General features: G+C 44.9%; 1 protein-coding gene across 6 annotated transcripts in view; it reads left to right on the forward strand.

Annotated features, from left to right (window-relative positions):
• Positions 1-24,746, forward strand: part of LOC141097159 (interleukin-31 receptor subunit alpha-like) — a 183,062-nt gene that overhangs the window by 157,078 nt on the left and 1,238 nt on the right. For all 6 annotated transcript variants that reach the window (XM_073584208.1, XM_073584209.1, XM_073584207.1 and 3 more), the window contains 3 exons: positions 14,598-14,744; positions 17,386-17,482; positions 17,634-17,715. In XM_073584208.1, coding sequence (XP_073440309.1) covers positions 14,598-14,744; positions 17,386-17,482; positions 17,634-17,715 — 326 coding nt within the window. The remainder of the gene's footprint in view (positions 1-14,597; positions 14,745-17,385; positions 17,483-17,633; positions 17,716-24,746) is intronic.

Below are 24,746 nucleotides of genomic sequence, written 5' to 3' on the forward strand. Positions count from 1 at the left end.
ACAGCAGTCAGACTTTTTTGTAGTTGATAATGAGGTTTGCGCACATGTCAAGAGGAATTTTGGTCCACTCCTCTTTGCAGATCAGTAAATTAAGATTTTGAGGCTGTTGCTTGGCAACTCGGATTTTCAACTCCCTCCATAAGTTTTCTATGGGATTAAGGTCTGGAGACTGGTTAGGCCACTCCATGACCTTAATGTGCTTCTTTTTGAGCCACACCTTTGTTGCCTTGGCTGTATGTTTTGGGTCATTGTCTTGCTGGAAGACCCAGCCACGACCCATTTTTAGTGTCCTGGCAGAGGGAAGGAGATTGTCACTCAGGATTCATACATTCTCCCATTGATGCAGTGAAGAAGTCATGTGCCCTTAGCAAAGAAACACCCCCAAAACATAATGTTTCCACCTCCATGCTAGACAGTGGGGAAGGTGTTCTTTGGTCATAGGCAGCATTTCTCTTCCTCCAAACACGGCGAGTTGAGTTAATGCTAAAGACCTAAATTTTTGTCTCATCTGACCACACCACTTTCTCCCAATAATTCAGAATCATCCAGGTGTTCATTGGAAAACTTCAGATGGGCCTGCACATGTGCCTTCTTGATCAGGGGGACCTTGCTGGCACTGCAGGATTTTAACCCCTTCACGACCTATGACGCCTACGTAGGCGTCATGAAAAGCAGTGCCCAAACGACCTATGACGCCTACGTAGGCGTCATGCTATAAATAGCCCCCCTGCGGGTCGGGTGACCGGGGTCACTGAAAGGTCACCCGACCCGCACACAAAGGACCCTTCAGAGTTAACACCTGGGGGTGTGGCTTAGCCCCCACGTGCCTACGATCGCTCTGATTGGCTGTTAAAAGTGAAACTGCCAATCAGAGCGATTGTAATATTTCACCAATGAAAATTGGTGAAATATTACAATCCAGCCATGGCCGATGCTGAAATAGCATCGGACATGGCTGGACACCGAGACCCAACCCCCCCCACACCGACTGATGGCACCGATCGGCTGCCGCCACCTTCTGACGGCACCGATCGGCAGCCGCCGTCATGATCTGCCCCCCGCCTTCTCTCCGCCCCCCCAGCCCTCCGATCATCCCCTCTCACCCTCCGATCACCCCCTCACCCTCCTTTGTGCCTCCGATCTCCCGCTATCCGTCCCGGTGTCCTGCCGTCCAGCGTCATGGGCGCCGCCATCTTGCAAGATGGCGGGCGCATGCGCAGTGCGCCGAATCGAATCTGCAACGCTGCAGATTCATTCATTTATTTTGATCACTATGATAAACTTTCATAGTGATCAAAATAAATAAAAAGTAAATCACCGCCCCCTTTATCACCCCCATAGGTAGGGACAAATAATAAAATATTTTTATTTTTTTTTTCCATTAGGGTTAGGTCCAGGGCTAGGGTTAGGGCTAGGGTTAGGGCTAGGGTTAGGGTTAGGGTTGGACTAAGGGTTAGGATTGGACTAGGGGTTAGGGTTGGACTAGGGGTTAGGGTTGGACTAAGGGTTAGGATTGGACTAAGGGTTAGGGTTGGACTAAGGGTTAGGGTTGAATTTAGGATTAGGGTTGAATTTAGGGTTAGGGTTGGAATTGGGATTAGGGTTGGGGTTGGGATTACGGTTAGGCTTGTGGTTAGGGTTAGAGTTGGGATTTCGTTAGGGGTGTGTTGGGATTAGGGTTGTGGTTAGGGTTATGATTAGGGTTGGGATTAGGGTTAGGGGTGTGTTGGCGTTAGGGTTGGAGATAGAATTGAGGGGTTTCCACTGTTTAGGCACATCAGGGGCTCTCCAAACGCGACATGGAGCCACCATTTATTCCAGCCAATTTTGCGTTCAAAATGTCAAATGGTGCTCCCTCCATTTCGAGCCCCGACGTGTGCCCAAACAGTGGTGTACCCCCACTTATGGGGTATCAGGGTACTCAGGAAAAATTGCACAACAACTTTAGGGGTCTAATTTCTCCTGTTACCCTTGGGAAAATAAAAAAATGGGGGCTAAAATAATTATTTTTGTGGAAAAAAAAGATTTTTTATTTTCACGGTTCTGCGTTATAAACTTCTGTGAAGCACTTGGGGGTTCAACGTGCTCACCACACATCTAGATAAGTTCCTTGGGGGGTCTAGTTTCCAAAATGGGGTCACTTGTGGGGGGTTTCCACTGTTTAGGTACATCAGGGGCTCTGCAAACGTAACATGACGCCCACAGACCATTCCATCAAGTCGGCATTTCAAAACGTCACTACTTCCATTCCGAGCCCCAACGTGTCCCCGAACAGTGGTCCCCCCCCATATATGGGGTACCAGCGTACTCAGGACAAACTGGACAACAACTTTTGGGGTCCAATTTATCCTGTTACCCTTGTGAAAATAAAAAATAGTGGGCTAAAAATCACTTTTTGAGGAAAAAAAAATATTTTTTTATTTTCACAGCTCTGCGTTATAAACTTCTGTGAAGCACTTGGGGGTTCAACGTGCTCACCACACATCTAGATAAGTTCCTTGGGGGGTCTAGTTTCCAAAATGGGGTCACTTGTGGGGGGTTTCCACTGTTTAGGTACATCAGGGGCTCTGCAAACGTAACATGACGCCCACAGACCATTCCATCAAGTCGGCATTTCAAAGCGTCACTACTTCCCTTCCGAGCCCCAACGTGTGCCCAAACAGTGGTCCCCCCCATATGTGGGGTACCAGCGTACTCAGGACAACCTGGACAACAACTTTTGGGGTCCAATTTATCCTGTTACCCTTGTGAAAATAAAAAATAGTGGGCTAAAAATCACTTTTTGAGGAAAAAAAAATATTTTTTTATTTTCACAGCTCTGCGTTATAAACTTCTGTGAAGCACTTGGGGGTTCAAAGTGCTGACCTCACATCTAGATTAGTTCCTTAGGTGATATAGTTTCCAAAATGGGGTCACTTGTGGGGGTTTCCACTGTTTAGGTACATCAGGGGCTCTGCAAATGTAGCATGACGCCCACAGACCATTCCATCAAGTCTTCATTTCAAAGCGTCACTACTTCCCTTCCGAGCCCCAACGTGTGCCCAAACAGTGGTCCACACTTATGGGGTACCAGCGTACTGAGGACACACTGGACAACAACTTTTGGGGTCCAATTTATCCTGTTACCCTTGTGAAAATAAAAAATAGTGGACTAAAATAATTTTTTGAGGAAAAAAAAAATATTTTTTTATTTTCACGGCCATGCGTTATAAACTTCTGTGAAGCACTTGGGGGTTCAACGTGCTCACCACACATCTATATTAGTTTCTTGGGTGATCTAGTTTCCAAAATGGGGTCATTTGTGGGGGGTTTCCACTGTTTAGGTACATCAGGGGCTCTGCAAACATAACATGACGCCCACAGACCATTCCATCAAGTCGGCATTTCAAAACGTCACTACTTCCCTTCTGAGCCCCAACGTGTGCCCAAACAGTGGTCCCCCCCACATATGTGGTACCAGCGTACTCAGGACAAGCTGGACAACAACTTTTGGGGTCCAATTTATCCTGTTACCTTTGTGAAAATAAAAAATAGCAGGCTAAAAATTTATTTTTTGTGGGAAAAAAAATATTTTTATTTTAACGGCTCTGCGTTATAAACTTCTGTGTAGCACCTGGGGGTTCAAAGTGCTCACTATGCATCTAGATAAGTTCCTTAGGGGGTCTAGTTTCCAAAATGGGGTAATTTGTGGGGGAGCTCCAAAGTTTACGCACACAGGGGCTCTGCAAACACAACATGGTGTCCGCTAACGATTGGAGCTAATTTTCCATTCAAAAAGTCAAATGACGCTCCTTCCCTTCTGAGTCATGCCGTGCGCTCAAACAGTGGTTTTCCCCCACATATGGGGTACCAGTGTACTCAGGACAAACTGGACAACAACTTTTGGGGTCCAATTTATCCTGTTACCCTTGGGAAAATAAAAAATAGCAGGCTAAAAAATCATTTTTGAGGAAAAAAAATTATTTTTTTATTTTCACTGCTCTGCGTTATAAACTTCTGTGAAGCACTTGGGGGTTCAAAGTGCTCACCACACATCTAGATAAGTTCCTTCGGGGGTCTAGTTTCCAAAATGGGGTCACTTGTGGGGGAGCTCCAATGTTTAGGCACACAGGGGCTCTCCAAATGCGACATGGTGTCCGCTAACGATTGGAGCTAATTTTCCAATCAAAAAGTCACAAGGCGCTCCTTCCCTTCCGGGCCTTGCGGTGCGCCCAAACAGTGGTTTATGACCACATATGAGATATTGATGTACTCAGGAGAAATTGCCCAACAAATTTTAGGATCCATTTTATCCTGTTGCCCATGTGAAAATGAAAAAACTGAGGCCAAATAAAATTTTTGTGAAAAAAAAAAGTACTTTTTTTTTTTACAGATCAATTTGTGAAGCACCTGGGGGTTCAAAGTGCATACTATGCATCTAGATAAGTTCTTTGGAGGGTCTAGTTTCCAAAATGGGCTCACTTGTGGGGGAGCTCCAATGTTTAGGCACACAGGTACTCTTAAAACAAGACATGGCAACCGCTAAACATTCAAGCATATTTTACATTCAAAAAGTAAAATGGCGCTCCTTGCCTTCTGAGCCCTGCCGTGCGCCCAAACAGTGGTTTATGACCACATATGAGGTATCAGTGTACTCAGGAGAAATTGCCCAACAAATTTTAGGATACATTTTATCCTGTTACCCATGTGAAAATGAAAAAACTGATGCTAAAATAAAATTTTGGTTGGAAAAATTAAAATGTCCATTTTTTCATTCCATGTTGCTTTAGTTCCTGTGAAGCACCTGAAGGGTTAATAATCTTCTTGAATATAGTTTTGAGTAGCTTGAGGGGTGCAGTTTTTAGAATGGTGACAATTTTGGGTATTTTCTGCCATATAGACCCCTCAAAGTGACTTCAAATGTGAGGTGGTCCCTAAAAAAAATGGTTTTGTAAATTTTGTTGTAAAAATGAGAAATTGCTGGTCAACTTTTAACCCTTATAACTTCCTAACGCAAAAAAAATGTTGTTTCCAAAATTGTGCTGATGTAAAGTAGACATGTGGGAAATGTTATTTATTAACTATTTTGTGTCACATAACTCTCTGGTTTAACAGAATAAAAATTCAAAATTTGAAAATTGCAAAATTTTCAAAATTTTTGCCAAATTTCCATTTTTTTCACAAATAAACGCAAAAATTATTGACCTAAATATACCACTATCATGAAGCCCAATATGTCACGAAAAAACAATCTCAGAATCGCTAGGATGCGTTGAAGCGTTCCTGAGTTATTACCTCATAAAGGGACATTGGTCAGAATTGCAAAAAATGGCCAGGTCATTAAGGTCAAAATAGGCTGGGTCATGAAGGGGTTAAACCTTTACGGAGCAAAGGTGGTTTTCTTGGTGACTGTGGTCTCAGCTGCCTTGAGATCATTAACAAGTTCCCCATCTAGTTGTAGGCTGATCTCTCACCTTCCTCATTATCAACCATACTCCACAAGGTGAGATTTTACATGGTGCCCCAGATCGATGTCGATTGACATTCATTTTGTATTTCTTCCATTTTCCTACTATTGCACAAACAGTTGTCTCCTTCTCACCCAGCGTCTTACTTATGGTTTTGTAGCCCATTCCAGTTTTGTGCAGGTCTATGATCTTGTCCCTGACATCTATAGAGAGCTCTTTGGTCTTGCCCATGTTGCAGAGGTTAGAGTCTGACTGATTAATTGAGTCTGTAGACAGGAGTCTTTTATAAAGGTGACTATGTAAGACAGCTGTCTTTAATGCAGGTAGAGTTGATTAGGAGCGTCTAACTGGTCTGTAGGAGCAATGGTTGGTAGGGGATCAAATACTTATTTCTCATGGCAAAATGCAAATAAATTTATAGAATTTAGACAATGTGATTTCCTGGATTTTATTTTTGATATTATATCTCTCAATGTTAAAATTAATCTACCCTTAAAATTATAGACTGTTCATGTCTATCAGTGGGCAAGTTTACAAAATCAGCAAGGGATCAAATACTTATTTCCCCTACTGTACATGTATAAATAAATATACAGATATACCCTTCTGTATAGATACAGATACAAGGGAGAGCTGTCTTTGCAGCAGCTTACACAGGAGCAGTGTGAGCTCTGCTCAATGGGGCCCTGCCCACCCATGCAGCAAGCTTTGCCCATCAATCAGTTTCCAGAGCCAGGATCTCAAGGAGATTTTGACGTGACATCAGAGGAAGCCAGGGGATTCTCAGCCAGAGATCATGTGACCAGAAGAGGTGATCAGATTATAGAAAGATTTGAGAAAGAAAAGTATTTAGTAAGGTTCGTATCCTGTGATGGTGTAACTAGAGTCCCTTAGGCTCCAGTGCAAAATATGTGCCTGGGCCCCCACTTCCATACTGGTCAAATGTAAAGGCCTTTATTCTAGATCCTATATAGACATAATAATAGTTCAAGGCACCTTTCTGTAATGTTCCGTCCTAGAACCTTTCTGTAACGTCCAATGTCCTGGCCTCTTTCTGTAATAATGTCCCCATTCCTAGTCTGAATTTCTCCAGTCCTGACCCCCATCCTATAATAATGTCTCTCATTCTATTCCCCTTCCTGTGATAGTATCCCCCATCCTGGGCCCTTCCTGTAACAATATCCCCCATCCTAGGTTTCTTCCTGGCATAATGCCCCCCATCCTGGGCCTCTTTCTTGTATAATGACTACCCCAACTTGGGAACCATCTTGGTATAATGACCCCCATCTTTGATCCCATTCAAGTATAATGACCCCATTCTTTTATAATGACCTCCATCTTGGTATAATGACCCCCATCCTGGGCAACTTCTTTGTATAATGACCCCCATCCTGGGCAACTTCCTAGTATAATGATCCCCATCCTGGACCCCATTCTGGTATAATGACCCCCATCCTGGTGGAATAACCCCCATCCTGGGCCCCTTCCTTGTATAATCTCTATCCTGGACCCTATTTTGGTATAATGACCCTCATACGCCACTTGTGACTGTCAAACCGATGTCAGCTGCTGGCTTCTGATTGGCCGTCGGCGTGTATTGCAGTGGAGGGAGCCAGAGGGTTCCTGCCCTGCAATATCTTTCAGCTGAATGTGTGTCCTCAGATGCACATCCAGCTGAAGTAGGTGCTGGCGTGGGCGGACCCTCTCCTGCATGGGCTCGGTCGCACCCTCTGCGACCACAATCTTTACGCCCCTGTGTTTATCTGTGGCAGTTCACATGAAAGGGACATGTAAAGAAGTGGCCGATCCCTTTACAACTCTCCAGTATTCATTTTATAATGTTTTTGTGCAATTCCTCTAGGTGGATTCATATGATTCCTCTAACACAAGAATTGCTCTTTTTCTCTGGATTACATTCACTTTTGTATGTCATTATAGAACAGAAAACCTGACCCTGCACAGGAAATGATTAAATAAAAATACCTTACTGCGGTTACACATTTCTTTCTCCGCTTTATCAGCTGCCATCTACAACATCTGCACAGCTAGCATTAAAGCGGCAGAAAAGTAAAAAACAGCAGTAATGGCTGCATCCTCAGTGGAAGATTCTAGGCTCCCATATATGTTTCACTTTATTCGTGGTGTGGTCTGTCATAGGAACATTTTGCTGCTCTTTATACAAAATGTCAGGCTATTTTGATTGAAGATAGAGTTCGATTAAACATCAGATACATTGGTAAGAGGCTTTATAACCCAGGTCACACGCCCAGTCCAAGAAAATTCAGAATTATAAGTGTCAGACAATCATTCATCTGGTATACACAGGACCACAATATAACTGTTTATTGTACATCATACTTGAAGGGAACCGGTCAGTTACACCAACCCTGCGCAGGCAGACCTAGTCCAGGACAGGGCAGCGTAAAATATTATAAACGGTGCTTATTACTGGTCCATACAATTAGAAACTTGACTTTTATTGATATGTAAATTAGGTTAGCAAGTGCCCTTGGGGATTGTCTATAGCTCTACTTCCCTTCTCCCAGCAACTCATTTTGGCCAGGACAGTGATGGATGGTGCGATCTGACACTGATTTTCCTTGGCGTTCACCTGTTATCGCCTTAGACGTTGTTCTTGGCTCTTTGGTTACCGTTCGTATTATCTGTCTCTTCCATTTGTCATCAATTTTCCTCTTGCAGCCATGTCCAGGGAGGTTGGCTACAGTCCCATAGGTCTTAAATAGTGATGAGCGCGTATACTCGTTGCTCGGGTGTCCTCCGACTATTTTGCCGTTCTCCGAGATTTAGTTTGTGTCGACACAGCTGCATGATTTGCGGCTGCTGGACAGCCTGAATACTTGTGTGGAATGCCTGTTTGTTACGGAATCCCCCCATGTATTCAGCCTGTCTAGCAGCTGCAAATCATGCAGCTGTGTCGACACAACCTAAATCTCCGAGCACAACTAAATACTTGATCACCTGAGCATGCTCAGGAAGACCCGAGCAATGAGTATACTCGCTCACCAATAGCTTAAACACTTACTAGTTGCACATATTAACAGGAACATATAGTTTGGAGATGATATTATCGTCTTAACCATTAACATTATTTTCAACTCTCTTAGCTTTTTTAGGTCCATCTTCAGTGTGGTACACACTATGATACCAAACAGCACAGTGACTACTTTGAACCCTTTAAATACACAAACTGACTGATTACAAGTTTGTAGGCACCTGTTATGCTAATTACAAGACACACCTTAGTTTAACATCTCCCTAAGGTCCACTATTTTCAATATTTTATAGAAATATCATCATGTCTGTCCAGGCCATATTTTATTAGCATTTTTGTATTATTTTTATTTAGAACCGCAATATAAAAGGAAACTATGATTTTCATTAGTCAATATTGAGTACATTTAGATTGAAAATTACTGTATCTTGCGGACTATAAGACGCACCGCACCATAAGACACACCCTAAATTTTGGGGAGGAAAATAGGAAAACAATGTTTGTTAACAAAATGGTGGTGCATCTTAAAGTCTGATTTTACAGTAGCCTACTGGGGGTGGGCGGGTGTGGGTCACAGGAGGCAGCTTCACTGCTGCAGGAAGTGTTGGCAGGAGTGGAGCGATGCACCACGTCCAGTGGCCATTTTCCCAAAGTTCACCACAGTAAAAACAATGGGAAGTGATGAGACTCCACCACACACCCCCTCTTCCCGGGCCCCGCAGTGTCGCACCACTACTGTGGACACCAGCTTCCTGCAGCAGCGACCCTGCCTCCTCTGATCCTGCTCCACCAAAGGCACGCTCCCCGGTAAGCTGCATTTGCATCTTATAACCTGAAAAACAAAGTACTGTATATACTCGAGTATAAGCCGACCCGAGTATAAGCAGAATCACTCATTTTTGCCACAGAAAACTGAGTAAGCTTATTGACTCGAGTGTAAGCCGGGTATGCATTGTCCCCTCATCCCTGTCCTGGTATGCATGACTCCTTATCCCCTATCCTTGTATGAATGGTTCCTATAAAAAAATAAATAAATAAAAAAATAACATCCTACTCACATTCCACGTGCCCTCACAGAATCTCGTTGGTCCCGGCGCCCTCGCAGCATCTCGTTGTTTTTTTTTTAAGTGCCTTAATGAGAGGGGCCACATGATCACTTGGAAGGGCTGCCAGCGCCGGGACCAACAAGATGCTGCGAGGGTGTCGAGACCAATGAGATACTGCAAGGGCGTGCAGGAGGGTGAGTAGGATATCTTCTGGAAGCCGGTGGCTGCAGGTGTCACTGTGCACGCTGTAAGAGAAATGAATATTCATTTATTCTCTAGCAGCGGCACAGGCTTTAGCCACAGCCGGCCGGCTCCTGCCTCTGTCACCGGCCGCTCCCCCTCCCTAGCAGACTTTCTGGGACAATTGACTCGTGTGTAAACCAAGGGGGGCATTTTCAGCACAAAACTCAGCTTATACATGAGTATATACAGTACTTTTGTGTTAGGGTATGTCTCCACATTCAGGAATTGCTGCATTTTGGACGCAGTGGATACCCGCTCTGCCCAAAGCGCCGCCCCCTGTTGTACGCGTGGCGATTCCGTATGTGTTCATTGAACACATCTGGAATCCCCGCATCCTATCCATAGAACACTGCTATTTATCTTGCGGAGACCATGAGTCTCCGCAAGATAAATAGACATGCTGCAGTCTATAAAGACGCACCGCATGTCCGTATACACAGGTCTGCCACCTGCGTCTTTGAACACATAGTAGAGATGGAATTTCATAAAATCCCCTCCACTGTGCTGTAACATCTGGACGCTTTGGCTGTACGCAGCATCCAATCCACAGCAAATCCTGACTGTGGAAGCATACCATTGCAAGTTGTTTCAGTGAGCATTGTGGATTTTTATTACTTTAACAGGATACTAATAATTTTGCTCATGTACAGGGGCGTAACTACCGGGGTAGCAGCCGAAGCGGTTGCTTTGGGGCCCGGCCCATATAGGGGCCCGCTGCCCGGGTCCCTGGCTCCGATCGGCGCTACCCGGTAGTGCAATTTAATTACCCCAACCACCGGTCCGCGGCCCAGCACCGGGCCATTGCAGTGCTCTTGCCGGTCCGCAGACACAAGGGGAGCCGGCGGCTGTGTAGCAGCTGATACTCACCCTGCATAGCGGTCCCTGTCGGCGCGGCGGCTTCATCCAGATTCCAGTGCTGAGCTGTCAAGTGTACCGCTGATTTAAGGTCATGAATATGGACGCCACTCCTCTCCAATAGGCGTGGCGTCCATATTTATGCACCTTAATGAGCGGTAGCAAACGACCACTCCGCACAGGAAGAAGCTGAAGCGCCGCGAGATGCAGGGAGGAAAGTTCAGCGACGGGAGGGAAGTTCAGCGACGTGAGGGTAAGTATGATGGGGGAGCCGAGCGGAGCCATATATACAAGGGAGGGAGAGTGGGAGCGGAGCCCTATATACAAGGGAGAAGCCGCGGAGACACCATCACATGTTTCTCAACGCAAGCAATGACTAGCCAGGTCTTTCACCGGGAAGGAACAACCACGGGAAGGGCAGTCTCCAATGAAGGAAACCACCTATGCCAAAACATGGTATCCATCCACAGACAGCTGTTTCGGGGTATTTGCCCCTCATCAGGGGTATTTGCTCCTACTAGCCAGTTTCCTACTCCACACTGATGAGGGGCAAATACCCCGAAACAGCTGTCTGTGGATGGATACCATGTTTTGGCATAGGTGGTTTCCTTCATTGGAGACTGCCCTTCCCGTGGTTGTTCCTTCCCGGTGAAAGACCTGGCTAGTCATTGCTTACGTTGAGAAATATGTGATGGTGTCTCCGCGGCTTCTGCTTTGCATGCTTCTGCATATTTCCCATAAGGGATGGGGGCAGTGCTCTAGAATCACTGCGTTGAGAAACACGTGATGGTGTCTCCGCAGTGTTGGATGTTGATCTCCATGAGGTCAATCATTCTCATTTTTCATAGTCTTCTACTAGGCATTGCTCCTACTAGCCAGTTTCCTACTACACACTGATGAGGGGCAAATACCCCGAAACAGCTGTCTGTGGATGGATACCATGTTTTGGCATAGGTGGTTTCCTTCATTGGAGACTGCCCTTCCCGTGGTTGTTCCTTCCCGGTGAAAGACCTGGCTAGTCATTGCTTGCGTTGAGAAACATGTGATGGTGTCTCCGCGGCTTCTGTTTTGCATGCTTCTGCATATTTCCCATAAGGGATGTGGGCAGTGCTCTAGAATCACTGCGTTGAGAAACACGTGATGGTGTCTCCGCAGTGTTGGATGTTGATCTCCATGAGGTCAATCATCCTCATTTTTCATATATACAAGGGAGGCCGGGAGAGTAGAAGCAGAGCCATATATACAAGGGAGGGAAAGTGGGAGCGGAGCCATATATACAAGGGAGGGAGAGTGGAAGCAGAGCCATATATACGAGGGAGGGAGAGTGGGAGCAGAGCCATATATACAAGGGAGGGAGAGTGGAAGCGGAGCCATTTATACAAGGGAGGGAGAGTGGGAGCAGAGCCATATACACAAGGGAGGGAGAGTGGGAGCAGAGCCATATACACAAGGGAGGGAGAGTGGGAGCAGAGCCATATATACAAGGGAGGGAGAGTGGGAGCAGAGCCATATATACAAGGGAGGGAGAGTGGGAGCAGAGCCATATATACAAGGGAGGGAGAGTGGGAGCAGAGCCATATATACAATACAAGGGAGGGACAGTGGCAGCAGAGCCATATATACAAGGGAGGGAGAGTGGAAGCAGAGCCATATATACAAGGGAGGGAGAGTGGAAGCAGGGCCATATATACAAGGGAGGGAGGGTGAGAGCGGAGCCATGCATACATGATGGGACAGGGGAGCCATGCATACAGGATGGGACAGGGGAGCCATGTATACAGGATGGGAGGGTGGGAGCAGAGCCAAGTATACAGGATGGGAGAGTAGGAGCAGAGCCATGTATGCAGGATGGGAGAGTGGGAGCAGAGCCATGCATACAGGATGGGAGAGTGGGAGCAGAGCCAGGTATACAGGATGGGAGAGTGGGAGCAGAGTCATGTATACAGGACGGGAGAGTGGGAGCAGAGCCATGTATACAGGATGGGAGAGTGGGAGCAGAGCCATGTATACAGGATGGGAGAGTGGGAGCAGACCCATGCATACAGGATGGGAGAGTGGGAGCAGAGTCATGTATACAGGACGGGAGAGTGGGAGCAGAGTCATGTATACAGGATGGGAGAGTGGGAGCAGAGCCATGCATACAGGATGGGAGAGTGGGAGCAGAGTCATGTATACAGGACTGGAGAGTGGGAGCAGAGCCAAGTATACAGGATGGGAGAGTAGGAGCAGAGCCATGTATGCAGGATGGGAGAGTGGGAGCAGAGCCATGCATACAGGATGGGAGAGTGGGAGCAGAGCCAGGTATACAGGATGGGAGAGTGGAAGCAGAGCCATGTATACAGGACGGGAGAGTGGGAGCAGAGCCATGTATACAGGATGGGAGAGTGGGAGCAGAGTCATGTATACAGGATGGGAGAGTGGGAGCAGAGCCATGTATACAGGATGGGAGAGTGGGAGCAGAGCCATGTATACAAGGATGGGACAGGGGAGCCATGCATACAACAGGGGAAGCCACACAGAGCTGGACAGGACGGTGGGAACCACACATACATTTTCTGATGATTAGAAAATAATCAGCATGTACAGTACTCCAGTACAATTTTTCTTAAGTGCTCAATGCTCCATTTCCTTGTAGGTCCCAATCATCATTAGCAGTGACGGTCATCAGTAGAAGTAGCCCGGTGCTCCCACTGAAACAGAGAAACAAACAAGCCAGGTGCTCCCACTCATTCAAAACCTATGGTGAGTTGAGTCACATTATAAATGTTATAATTAAATGAGAAGTATGCACTGCTAAACTACAACCGTGTCCATAGCCCCGCCCCTGTCACACCTCCATCCCCGCCCTGCCGGGCCATGGAAGAATGGTCTTGCTGGAAGCCGGTCCCTGGTGCAAAAAAGGTTGGGGACCACTGGTGTATGGGATCCGGGGCCCCGGCGGAAAAAAATGTACACTATGATTTTGCAGCCTACGCTGCATTCCTGTGCCTGCTGTGCGGAGAGAAGCACATATTGGGCCTGCCTCCCTGCCTGCAGCCAGTCAGAGTGTATTGCTTCAAACTAGTTCAGTCCCGCCCCTTCCCTGAGCCCTTGCTGTCTATTAGCTCTCTGCAGAGCTGCCTGCCGCATGGACCTCTGGGAAATGTAGTTCCTGGAGGGGTGTGTCTTTGAGGGTGCCCCGTTTAAAAGTTTGCTATGGGGCCCAATCAGTTCTAGTTACGCCCCTGCTCAAGTATGTATGTAACAGACCGGAATATAATGGATCCTTTGGCTTCTGGGCCTGGTTTCTAACTCTAGCTCAGCTCTCACTATCTTCAGTCAGGATTCACAAATTGGGTATAATTCATGCCTGTTGTTATGTGAATGTCTATCCCCATTACCTCACTGCTACTTTACAACCTACCTTTCCTCCCACCTCAATATAAATAAAAAATGAAAATATTCTTCAGTGCAAATACACTTGGCCCTATCCGAGTCAAGGAGTAGTCTACACCAAAACCCTAGTGGAAAAAGCTACATGCACAATTTTACACAAGGTAGCTTCCTATTTAATTTACTAGAACTGTCCTGACATAGAGCTGGATGAAGTGCAGGCAAACAGCAGTCATAAAAGGATCATCCGGTCAGTGGATAAGTATAGGTGTAATCTGTGCTGTTCAGAGACAGAGAAGACATTCCCCACACTATTGCAGAACCGCAATCACCAGCACATTAGTTTCACATGCTTTACATCAACATATTAGAGAAGAAACCACAATTCATGACGTTGGGTGGCGTCTTCAGACAGCAGTGTCCCCGTTTGGTCACCTGCAGTGATTACTGTCACCAGAACTCTACGTGATCATATGCGGTTTCATGTTTCTCCCAACCTGTTTATCCAGGGATGGAGATGTCCAATTTTTTTTAATGCAGTTTTTATATTGCTTTCAGCTTCAATTCCGTATAGCTATTTTTACCTCTGATAGTTAATTCACCAACATGTTTACTTTCTAGATACGTTCCTGAATGCGTCAAGCAAAAGACATTACCAGATTGAGGGGCTCACAGGAGGGCACACATATGAGGTGACGGTGTCAGGAGTGACAGTGACAGGTGCAGGAGCGCCCAGTGCCCCTCAGACCATCCAAACTCTCAGCTATGGTATGAGCAATCTGTCATTTCACAATATTTGTGGTATATTTAGTAATGGGAACCTGACATGAGACTCATGTTTCCCGGACCAAGGTAGCATGAATCAGACACTGGCTACGCAATTGCAGCCATCTATGTTTTACCCTGAAACGGAGAAAACATACTTGGTAAAGCCGTCTGGGGACCATGAATCTCAGATGACTAGTGTGAAGACTTCCCCTCTCTGCTCCCCTAGACTGACAGGTCTTCCCTATGTGAATGTATAAGGAGAAACGTGTCAGATTCATGCTGACCATGGTTTGGGCAGCATGAAACTTCTGTCAGGTTCCCTTTAAATTTGTATATTCAATTAAATGTGTCCTTTTAGACTGGTAGATACTGGGAGTCATGTCTGCTCAATTGCCAATTTCTTCATTATCAAATAGTCAAATCTATGGGATAACTTATTATTTAACAGATGCGTCCGTAGAAATGAGCTTTACCTTACATAGGACTCGTGAAGCTTAGAGAGGTAAAGAGTTCAGCTTTTAGTTGGAACTCTTGCCGGACTTAATTGTGCAATCACTGCAGAAAAGAACATTTTTCCCAACTATTCTAGTGTTACTAAAATGGAATAAGCTGCATGAATCATGTAAAAGTTTCATCATTTTGTGATTTCAGTTTAGCAATTAGAGATGTAGTCTCTCTCTGACGTTAGGCTGGTATTACTCAAATTTTGTCTTCTATTATTGAATATTTAATTTCTGCTCTTTCAAAGATATTATAATACATACAAACTGAATTAAAGCAATCCATATCTCCAGCCAATAAAGAAAGCAACTGTGAGCCTGTATCCTTCTGGGTAGTCCTTGTATCAGTTCTGCCATTGGTGAACTAGACGTAATTCTTTAGCCTTTTATCACATAAGGCTAGGCTAAAATGGCATATGGTTAATCTGTACGATGGAAGATTAACGGGTCTTCTGAAAAGTCTGCAATCACTCTGTGACTGCCGAATTCTGAATCCTTACAGCTTGGAGTGCACACACTGTCACGATCCACTGGTATTGCCGGTGAGAGCATGACTGCAAGTATGCGATTTGTATACTTCCGGCCACATTCAGACTAGATGTGCCTTGCTTCCCTCTACTCAAGTGAATTGAGAGAATATGAGCACGTCTAGTCGGCCTGTGACTGCATGCCTGCAAGTCACATATTTGCGGTGACATGACTGCCTGTTTCCACTTACAATACCAGTGAATTCTGACACTGTGTGCTCCCTGCGCTGTCAGGATTCAGTCATATACACTGACCGCAGACATTTATTAGAAGGGCAGACAACCCATTTAAGCTGAAATAGTAGCAGCCTCTGGATAATGGAAAAGTACCATAGTTTAGGGACATAACTCTAGTGAGGGCCTGGGGTGCAAGTCGCACCTAAGTCAAGGGTGGCCCATAAGGTCCTTCTGGCCCCCTCTGAGAAGGCCAATACTATTAAAGACTAGTGATAATTGGAGGCTCTGTTGAAGATTTTGCACAAGTTTCACCACTGCCAGTTTACAGTTTTCTTTTTACACATTCTCGACAGTTTCTGTCAACTACTCATGTGACTTAAATCAATCAATCTATAATAATAAATGCCCTAAGCAGCTTCCGGTTGTAACAACTTCCGTCCAGTTGTAACCGGTGACGTCACCGCACACCTCTTTCCATGTTAACCCTCAACACACACACTCCTCTCACCATCTCCACTCACTCCTTCACTCCACATAGACCCTTTCTCTCACTCCGTCTCTCATACTCACGCCGTCATCGCCGCTGATCCACGATCCCCGACATCTTCTTCCGCCGGCGCCATCCTGGATCCAGACGTCCTCCACGCCGGCGACATGTTCTTGCGGCGACGCCATTTTGGATCGGCGAAATCCCGCGATAGTCAAGATGGCGTCGCCGCAAGAACATGTCGCCGGCATGGAGGACGTCGGGATCCAAAATGGCGTCGGCGAAATCTCGCGAGATTTCGCCGACGCCATTTTGGATCCCGACGGCATCCACGCCGGCGACATGTTCCTGCGGCGACGCTATTTTGGATCGGTGAAATCCCGCGATACTCAAGATGGCGTCGCCGCAAGAACATGTCGCCGGCGAGGACAACGTCGGGATCCAAAATGGCGTCGGCGAAAACTCGCGAGATTTCGCCGACGCCATTTTGGATCCCGACGTCGTCCACGCCGGCGACATGTTCTTCCGGCGACGCCATCTTGAGTATCACGGGATTTCACGATACTCAAGATGGCGTCGCCGCAAGAACATGTCGCCGGCGTGGACAACGTCTGGATCCAGGATGGCGCCGGCGGAAGAAGATGTCGGGGATCATGGAGCAGCGGCGATGACGGCGTGAGTATGAGAGACGGAGTGAGAGAAGGGGTCGCATGTGGAGTGAAAGAGTGAGTGGAGATGGTGAAAGGTGAGAGGAGTGTGTGTTGAGGGTTAACATGGCAAGAGGTGTGATGCGATAGCATCGGGCCATAATCTAATATAAACTAAATGTCAGCGACGGTCACTGTTAGCTCCAGGTTTACCAGCCATAATTGTAGCTCAACACATCATTTATTTGGATCACTAATCAGACCAAATACTTGGACGCCTCTGTTTTCTCTTTCTTTGAACAGATGAAGCCGAATTACGAATCATTGTAATTGTTACTTGTGCTGGACTAGTCATCACCGTTGTCCTACTAGTCCGAGGCTTCGCTTACACAGTTCACAGGTACGTATGCCATGGCTACAATGTCAACTGTTTAATCAATGAGGTTAAGGCTCACATAAAGCAGAATTGTCATAATAAACTCAATATCTGCAATATTCAAAGCCTGTTACTTGCTGGGAATGTTGTCATACTTGCACTTTAATTTTACCAGAGCAAAGAAACGGTATATTCAAGAAATTCCGAATCCAAAACACAGCCACATTTTCAAGACCAATGAAGCAGCCAGCAGAAAGGTAGGCACAAAGCAAGTTGCATATACATTACTTCTTACACAAGTCATTGAGATATAATTAAATCAGTAATAAGAAAGGAGAGACACATTCAGGCCTCATATTACAGCTCCATTATTAAAGAGTTGTATAGCGCACCTATAGATTCTCTGACACACTAATGTACAGTTAGGTCCATATATATTTGGACAGACAACATTTTTCTAATTTTGGTTCTAGACATTACCACAATGAATTTTAAACCAAACAATTCAGATGCAGTTGAAATTCAGACTTTCAGCTTTCATTTGAGGGTATCCACATTAAAATTGGATTAAGGGTTTAGAAGTTTCAGCTCCTTAACATGTGTCATCCTGTTTTTAAAGGGACCAAAAGTAATTGGACAATTGACTCCAAGGCTATTTCATGAACAGGTGTGGGCAATCCCTTCGTTATGTCATTCTCAATTAAGCAGATAAAAGGCCTGGAGTTGATTTGAGGTGTGGTGCTTGCATTTGGAAGGTTTTGCTGTGAAGGAAACATGCGGTTAAAGGAGCTCTCCATGCAGGTGAAACAAGCCATCCTTAAGCTGCAAAAACAGAAAAACCCATCCGAGAAATTGCTACAACATTAGGAGTGGCAAAATCTACAGTTTGGTACATCCTGAGAAAGAAAGAAAGAAAGCACTGGTGAACTAATCAATACAAAAAGACCTGGGCGCCAACGGAAGACAACAGTGGTGGATGATCGCAGAATAATCTCCATGGTGAAGAGAAACCCCTTCACAACAGCCAACCAAGTGAACAACACTCTCCAGGAGGTATCAATATCCAAATCTACCATAAAGAGAAGACTGCATGAAAGTAAATACAGAGGGTTCACTGCACGGTGCAAGCCACTCATAAGCATCAAGAATAAACTGGATTTGCTAAAAAAAAACATCTAAAAAAGCCAGCACAGTTCTGGAAGAACATTCTTTGGACAGATGAAACCAAGATCAACCTCTACCAGAATGATGGAAGAGAAAAGTATGGTGAAGGCATGGTACAGCTCATGATCCAAAGCATACCACATCATCTGTAAAACACGGTGGAGGCAGTGTGATGGCTTGGGCATGCATGGCTGCCAGTGGCACTGGGTCACTAGTGTTTATTGATGATGTGACACAGGACAGAAGCAGCCGAATGAATTCTGAGGTATTCAGAGCCACACTGTGTGCTCAGATCCAGCCAAATGCAGCCAAACTGATTGGTCATCGTTTCATACTACAGATGGACAATGACCCAAAACATAAAGCCAAAGCAACCCAGGAGTTTATTAAAGCAAAGAAGTGGAATATTCTTGAATGGCCAAGTCAGTCACCTGATCCCAACCCAAGTGAGCATGCATTTCACTTGTTAAAGACTAAACTTCAGACAGAAAGGCCCACAAACAGCAACTGAAAACCACCGCAGTGAAGGCCTGGCAGAGCATCAAAAAGGAGGAAACAGAGGGAGATCCAAGATGGCTGCTGACATGAACAGACACACATAGAGGAGCTCCAAGACTGGACTTATCAATCCACTCCATCCAGCTCAATCAGGACCCCCACAAACAACAATTGGAACACACCTAAACTCAGGATCCCTGAAAGCCAATTTTATTGGGATCTGGACTGTAAATTCTTGCCCAGGGGAGTGAAAGGCATCATAGCAGATGTGAGGCCTGCGGCCTACACCGACAGATGAGAGCCTGACCAAAAGTGATTGCTGACCCACAGCAGAATCCCTGCAGCCACCACAGAAGCTGGACAGTAGAAAGGAGCCCCCGGGGTGAGCTCACACAAACCCACCACTGGATGCACAAAGCCTGGACAATGATCCCACCAGATGAACCCTACAGCAGATGGGACTAGAAACATCCTCCCCTCCACCTATCCTGAGGGAATATGACTCACCCAGCCTGGCAGTGGATCCACAGCAGCACTTGACTGGTATGTGCAGGCACTAGGGAGAGACAGGGCAGTGCAGAACCAGTGAGGCCATAAACGCTGAGGGGTGAGAGGCAGGAGGCCAGGGAGTGCTGGCAGATACACACAGCTGGAAAATCCCCAGCACAAGCTGGAACTTTGGCGGCATCTTGTGGCCAAGAGAGGAAAACACACTATAAATTTTTATTTGGTGTTTGTACACTACATATCCTCTTGATCATAACCCCGAGGGATGAAAACTGAAAATTTGACTACAGCTACATAGCCAGTTATTGAGATGAACTTCCGGAGGTCAGCGCTGAGCAGCGACTACTGCTTTTGTTATAACGGCAACCAAAAAAAAGAAAAGAGTACGCAAAGCTGTTTACAAAGTATCCGAAAATTGATATTTTATTCAATAAAAATTATTATCCATAAAATACACATTAAAACTATTTAATGGACATTGTTGCAAAGGAAATAAACAGTGGTACATAAAATGGTACAGAATATCAATTAGAAGACCGGGTCCATCATAAGCCCAATATATACAATAAGTGAACACCAAAAAATTCTTTGTGTGTAAATAAGTGCAAATAAAATATAAAATCTAAAATGTGCACAAATACACAATAAATAACCACCAAAAAATTTTTCTGTATTAAAAATAAGTGCAAATTCAGTGAAATATGTGCACAAGTACCATTGGTCTATAAAAAAGTCCAATAACAAAAACCCCAGGTAACATATACCAAAAAATGATAAAAGTGCACAAACAAAAAGGGGAAACTCTTACCCAAATAGGTCTTAATGTACCACGTGTACAGCAACCCCAACACGCGTTTCGCGTAGGCTTCCTCAGACTTTAAATTACATAATACTCCCTCCTCCAGAGAGGCTTACCTGACAGCTAAACAAAATTTAATACCCTATTACATGAACAGGCACACAACCAATTAGTTCATCAACGTAACCGTTATTTCCATTGGGGTAACAAACCAGGCCGTCTCCTGGCATCTTTAACGAAGCCATTCAAAGCGGCTACTAGGGTTCCCAATATTGTCTTACCCGATTGCTCTATCACTCGTGACCCAACCCAAATTTGTGCGGTTTTTAGAGACTTTTATGCAGATCTTTATGGCCCATCTCTGGACTCTCGGGAGGATGGATATGCATTCCTACACAAGGCTTGTCCACCAAGGCTTTCTGACTCTCAGCGAAAAATCCTAAACCAACCAATTTCTTCTGAGGAGGTAAGATCAGTCATTAAATCTTCAAAACTGCATAAAGCCCCTGGCCCGGATGGGTTCTCGGTAGAGTTTTATAAACTGTTACACTGTTACAACCCTTAATTACTCCACACCTCACCTTTTTAACCATATTTTGGACTCAGGTTCTCTGCTGGATCGATTTAATGAAGCCTGTCTGTCATCTAATATATAAAGCTCAAAGTGTGTATGTATGTGTGTGTGTGTATGTTTGTTTGTATGTCTGGGATAGGCATCCGCACCGTCGCAACTACAGCCACAAAATTTGGCACAGCCACACGTCTGGACCCCGAGAGCGTCCTAAGCTATGTTGTGAGGCGAAATTTTAACCCCGCGCGTTCCAATTCACCAAACAATGTTTCCCCATCTACATACTGGGGGAAAAAGTGTGTGCGCGTCAAGCCCCACCCCTCATTGTGATGTCACAATGCCCCTATTTGCATACTGGGGAAGCAGTGTGTGTATCAAGCCCCGCCCCTCATTATGATGTCACAATGGTTGCCATGGCGACGCTGATGTCATCAAAGGTTGCAAGCCCTGCCGTCGCTCATTATGATATCATAATGGTTGACTATGGATTGGAGGATGTGTGATGAGTATATGGGCACCGGACTATGGGATGGAGGATATGTATGACAGGTATATGGGCATGGGACTATGGGATGGAGGATATGTATATGGGCACGGGACTATGGGATGGAGGATATGTATGATGGTTATATGGGCTCGGGACTATGGGATGGTGGATATGTATATGGGCACGGGACTATGGGATGGAGGATGTGTGATGGGTATATGGGCACTGGACTATGGGATGGAGGATATGTATAACGGGTATATGGGCACGGGACTATGGGATGGCGGATATGTATATGGGCACGGGACTATGGGATGGAGGATAATTATAATTTTCTATAACTAACCACAGTTAGCTACTATGCCCGGGCAGCGCCGGGCTCTTCAGCTAGTTACTACTAAAGCCGGGCAAAGATCCGCTTCTCCCTGCCTCGTACCGCCCGATTTCCCTTTAAATGTTGATTTTAAATTGCTCACCAAAATCATGGCTAATAGATTACAGTATATGCTTCCTGATATTCTTACCTCATCTCAAACAGGCTTTGTCCATGGTCGGTCTATCACTTACAATATCAGGACGGCGTTAGCGGCCATCACACATAGCTATCAGGCTAAGGCCAAGCAGAATATACTGGACAGCCTCGACGCTGATAAGGCTTTTGACCGTGTGTCCTAGTCTCATCTTATCAGAACTCTGAAGTATAGACTGTTTGGCTTTACCTTTTTTAATTTTATAAGCACAATTTACACTAACTCCCAATCATCGATTTGGCTTAATGGTATCCAGTCAACCCCTTTTTCCATCTTCAGGGGCACGAGGCAGGGCTGTCCTCTGTCACATTTGTTGTTTAATATTGCCCTTGATCCCTTACTAAGATATCTGGAGATGATCCCTTGCTTTGGGGGCATAGGGGTCGGTCACCATACACTTAAAACGTTGGCATTTGCTGATGATATCTTACTCATGATATCCAATCCTAAGGAATCCATTTCCTCTATAATGGACGCCTTTAATGAATTTGGAGCAGTTTCAGGATTTCGTACAAACTTGAATAAATCTCATGCTTTAGCTATTTTTAAAATTGCTCAGAAACGGTGGCCGTTCCTTTTTCCCTTTCAGTGGGGGAGAAATTCTTTACGTTTTCTTGGCGTGGAGCTACCATCAAATCCTCATGATATCTATAAATTAAATGTTCAGCCTCTTATTTCTGTAGTTATACAAGAAATTAAGTCCTGGAAATCCCTTAAATTATCCTTTGCAGTTAAAGCCCATCTAATTAAAATGATCACTTTCCCTAAAATACTCTTTCCTTTACAGACGCTCACGGTTCTACTTTCTAAAGCTGATGATAGGCTACTGACACGAGCCTTCCGCCAATTTATTTGGGGCTCTAGCATTAGTGTTTTTAAGCTACAGCAAACCAAATCTTTGGGTGGACTTAATCTCCCAAATTTACGCCTCTACCGTATAGCGGGTGCTTTTCGCCATTCCCTTGATTGGATATACGCCTTTAATTGCTTCACTAATACCCCAATAGATGAGGCCATGTGTAGACCCTTCAGCCTCCCAGCATTGCTTCACCTACAAAATGCTGAAATTCCAGTGGAGGTTAGAGATAATCCTCTATTATGGTCGGTAATCTTGGGATGGCGTCAAGCTAGACGAGTTAGCGGTCTTGACCCCCACATCTCAATGTTTCTTCCCTTTCAAGGTAACCCCTCTTTTCTACAAGGCAAGTCACCTCCCATTTACAAGGTGCTTGGAAACAATGGGTGTAGACTGGTCCGAGATACGTTAACATATAATCAATGCCTTCTTACCTTAGAGGACATGGTTTTCAAATTCCCAATCCTTACAGAAGACAATTTTACTATCTCAAATTAGACACTACGTAAGCTCAATATTGCGAGACATACCGGATGATGCTAGAACACACCCTCTAAATTTAATATCCATTAAAGCCCAAATGGGAACTTAGTCTATGAGTCTTATATATAAATCATTAAAGCCTTCTATCCATTGGTCTGACTCTTCACCAGGCCCTGGACAATGGGTTGCTCAATTAACGAACTGTCGGGTAAATGACCTTTTGAAAGCCACTCTGCGTATTAACTCTATATTACCATATGACAGTTACATAACCATGTCTCTTATGATATTTCATAGAGCATACATCTCCCCGGAGGTCAAGTCTAAAATGTCCCTCTCTGGGGGCTATCCGTGCCCTAAATGCTTACACTCTCCAGCTGATATTTTCCTTTGCCTTTGGGACTGCCCAAAAATAAGGGAGGTGTGGGATACACTTCTGCAACATCTCATCAACACTTTTGTTATAACTATCTCTCTACGGAGAGGGCCATATTTAACATTCTCGCACAAGACCAGTTGGTGAGGCTTTCTGTCCAGCAGCGCCGCATCTTGTTCAAATGGGCGGCAGCCACACGTAAAAGCATTCTCCATTTGTGGGCACAGGATGTAACACCTTCTTTAAGCTTAATTACTACAAAAGTAACATATATCTTCAAAACGGATTGGATAGAGGCCTTACTTAATAAAGAAAAAGACACTGAACGCTTTTTTTTCACATGGTCCTCTTTTATCAATACTCAGACATCTTCCACACTCCAGGAGATACATAGTTGTTTCCAGCTCACCAACTGGTATATAAGAGAGCAGCTTGCTGGTAATATCCCTGTTAGACTGGATTGAAATTGTGTTACGAAGTTATGGAGTTTGCCCGGGGGAGAGGAAGGGGAGGGGCGGGGGGGTTATAGTTGAAAAAATGCCATCTAATGTTAATAATATTGCATAAATGTTCTTCTGCTATGTTATTGGACATTATATGTATACTTTGTATTACACTCAATAAAGACGGTTAAAAAAAAAAAAGCGGAAACACAGCGTCTAGTGATGTCCATGAGTTCAAGACTTCAGGCAGTCATTGCCTACAAAGGGTTTTCAACCAAGTGCTAGAAATTAACATTTTATTTACAATTATTTAATCTGTCCAATTACTTTTGGTCCCTTTAAAAACAGGGTGGCACATGTTAAGGAGCTGAAACACCTAAACCCTTAATCCAATTTTAATGTGGATACCCTCAAATGAAAGCTGAAAGTCTGAACTTCAACTGCATCTGAATTGTTTTGTTTAAAATTCATTGTGGTAATGTCTAGAACCAAAATTAGAAAAATGTTGTCTCTGTCCAAATATATACGGACCTAACTGTAGTTTACTATTTCTCGGATTACATTTTGATTTGTA

Source organism: Dendrobates tinctorius, unplaced genomic scaffold (assembly GCF_039654945.1).
Source record: "Dendrobates tinctorius isolate UK_male_01 unplaced genomic scaffold, ASM3965494v1 ptg000083l, whole genome shotgun sequence".
NCBI classification, from domain to species: Eukaryota; Metazoa; Chordata; class Amphibia; order Anura; family Dendrobatidae; genus Dendrobates; species Dendrobates tinctorius.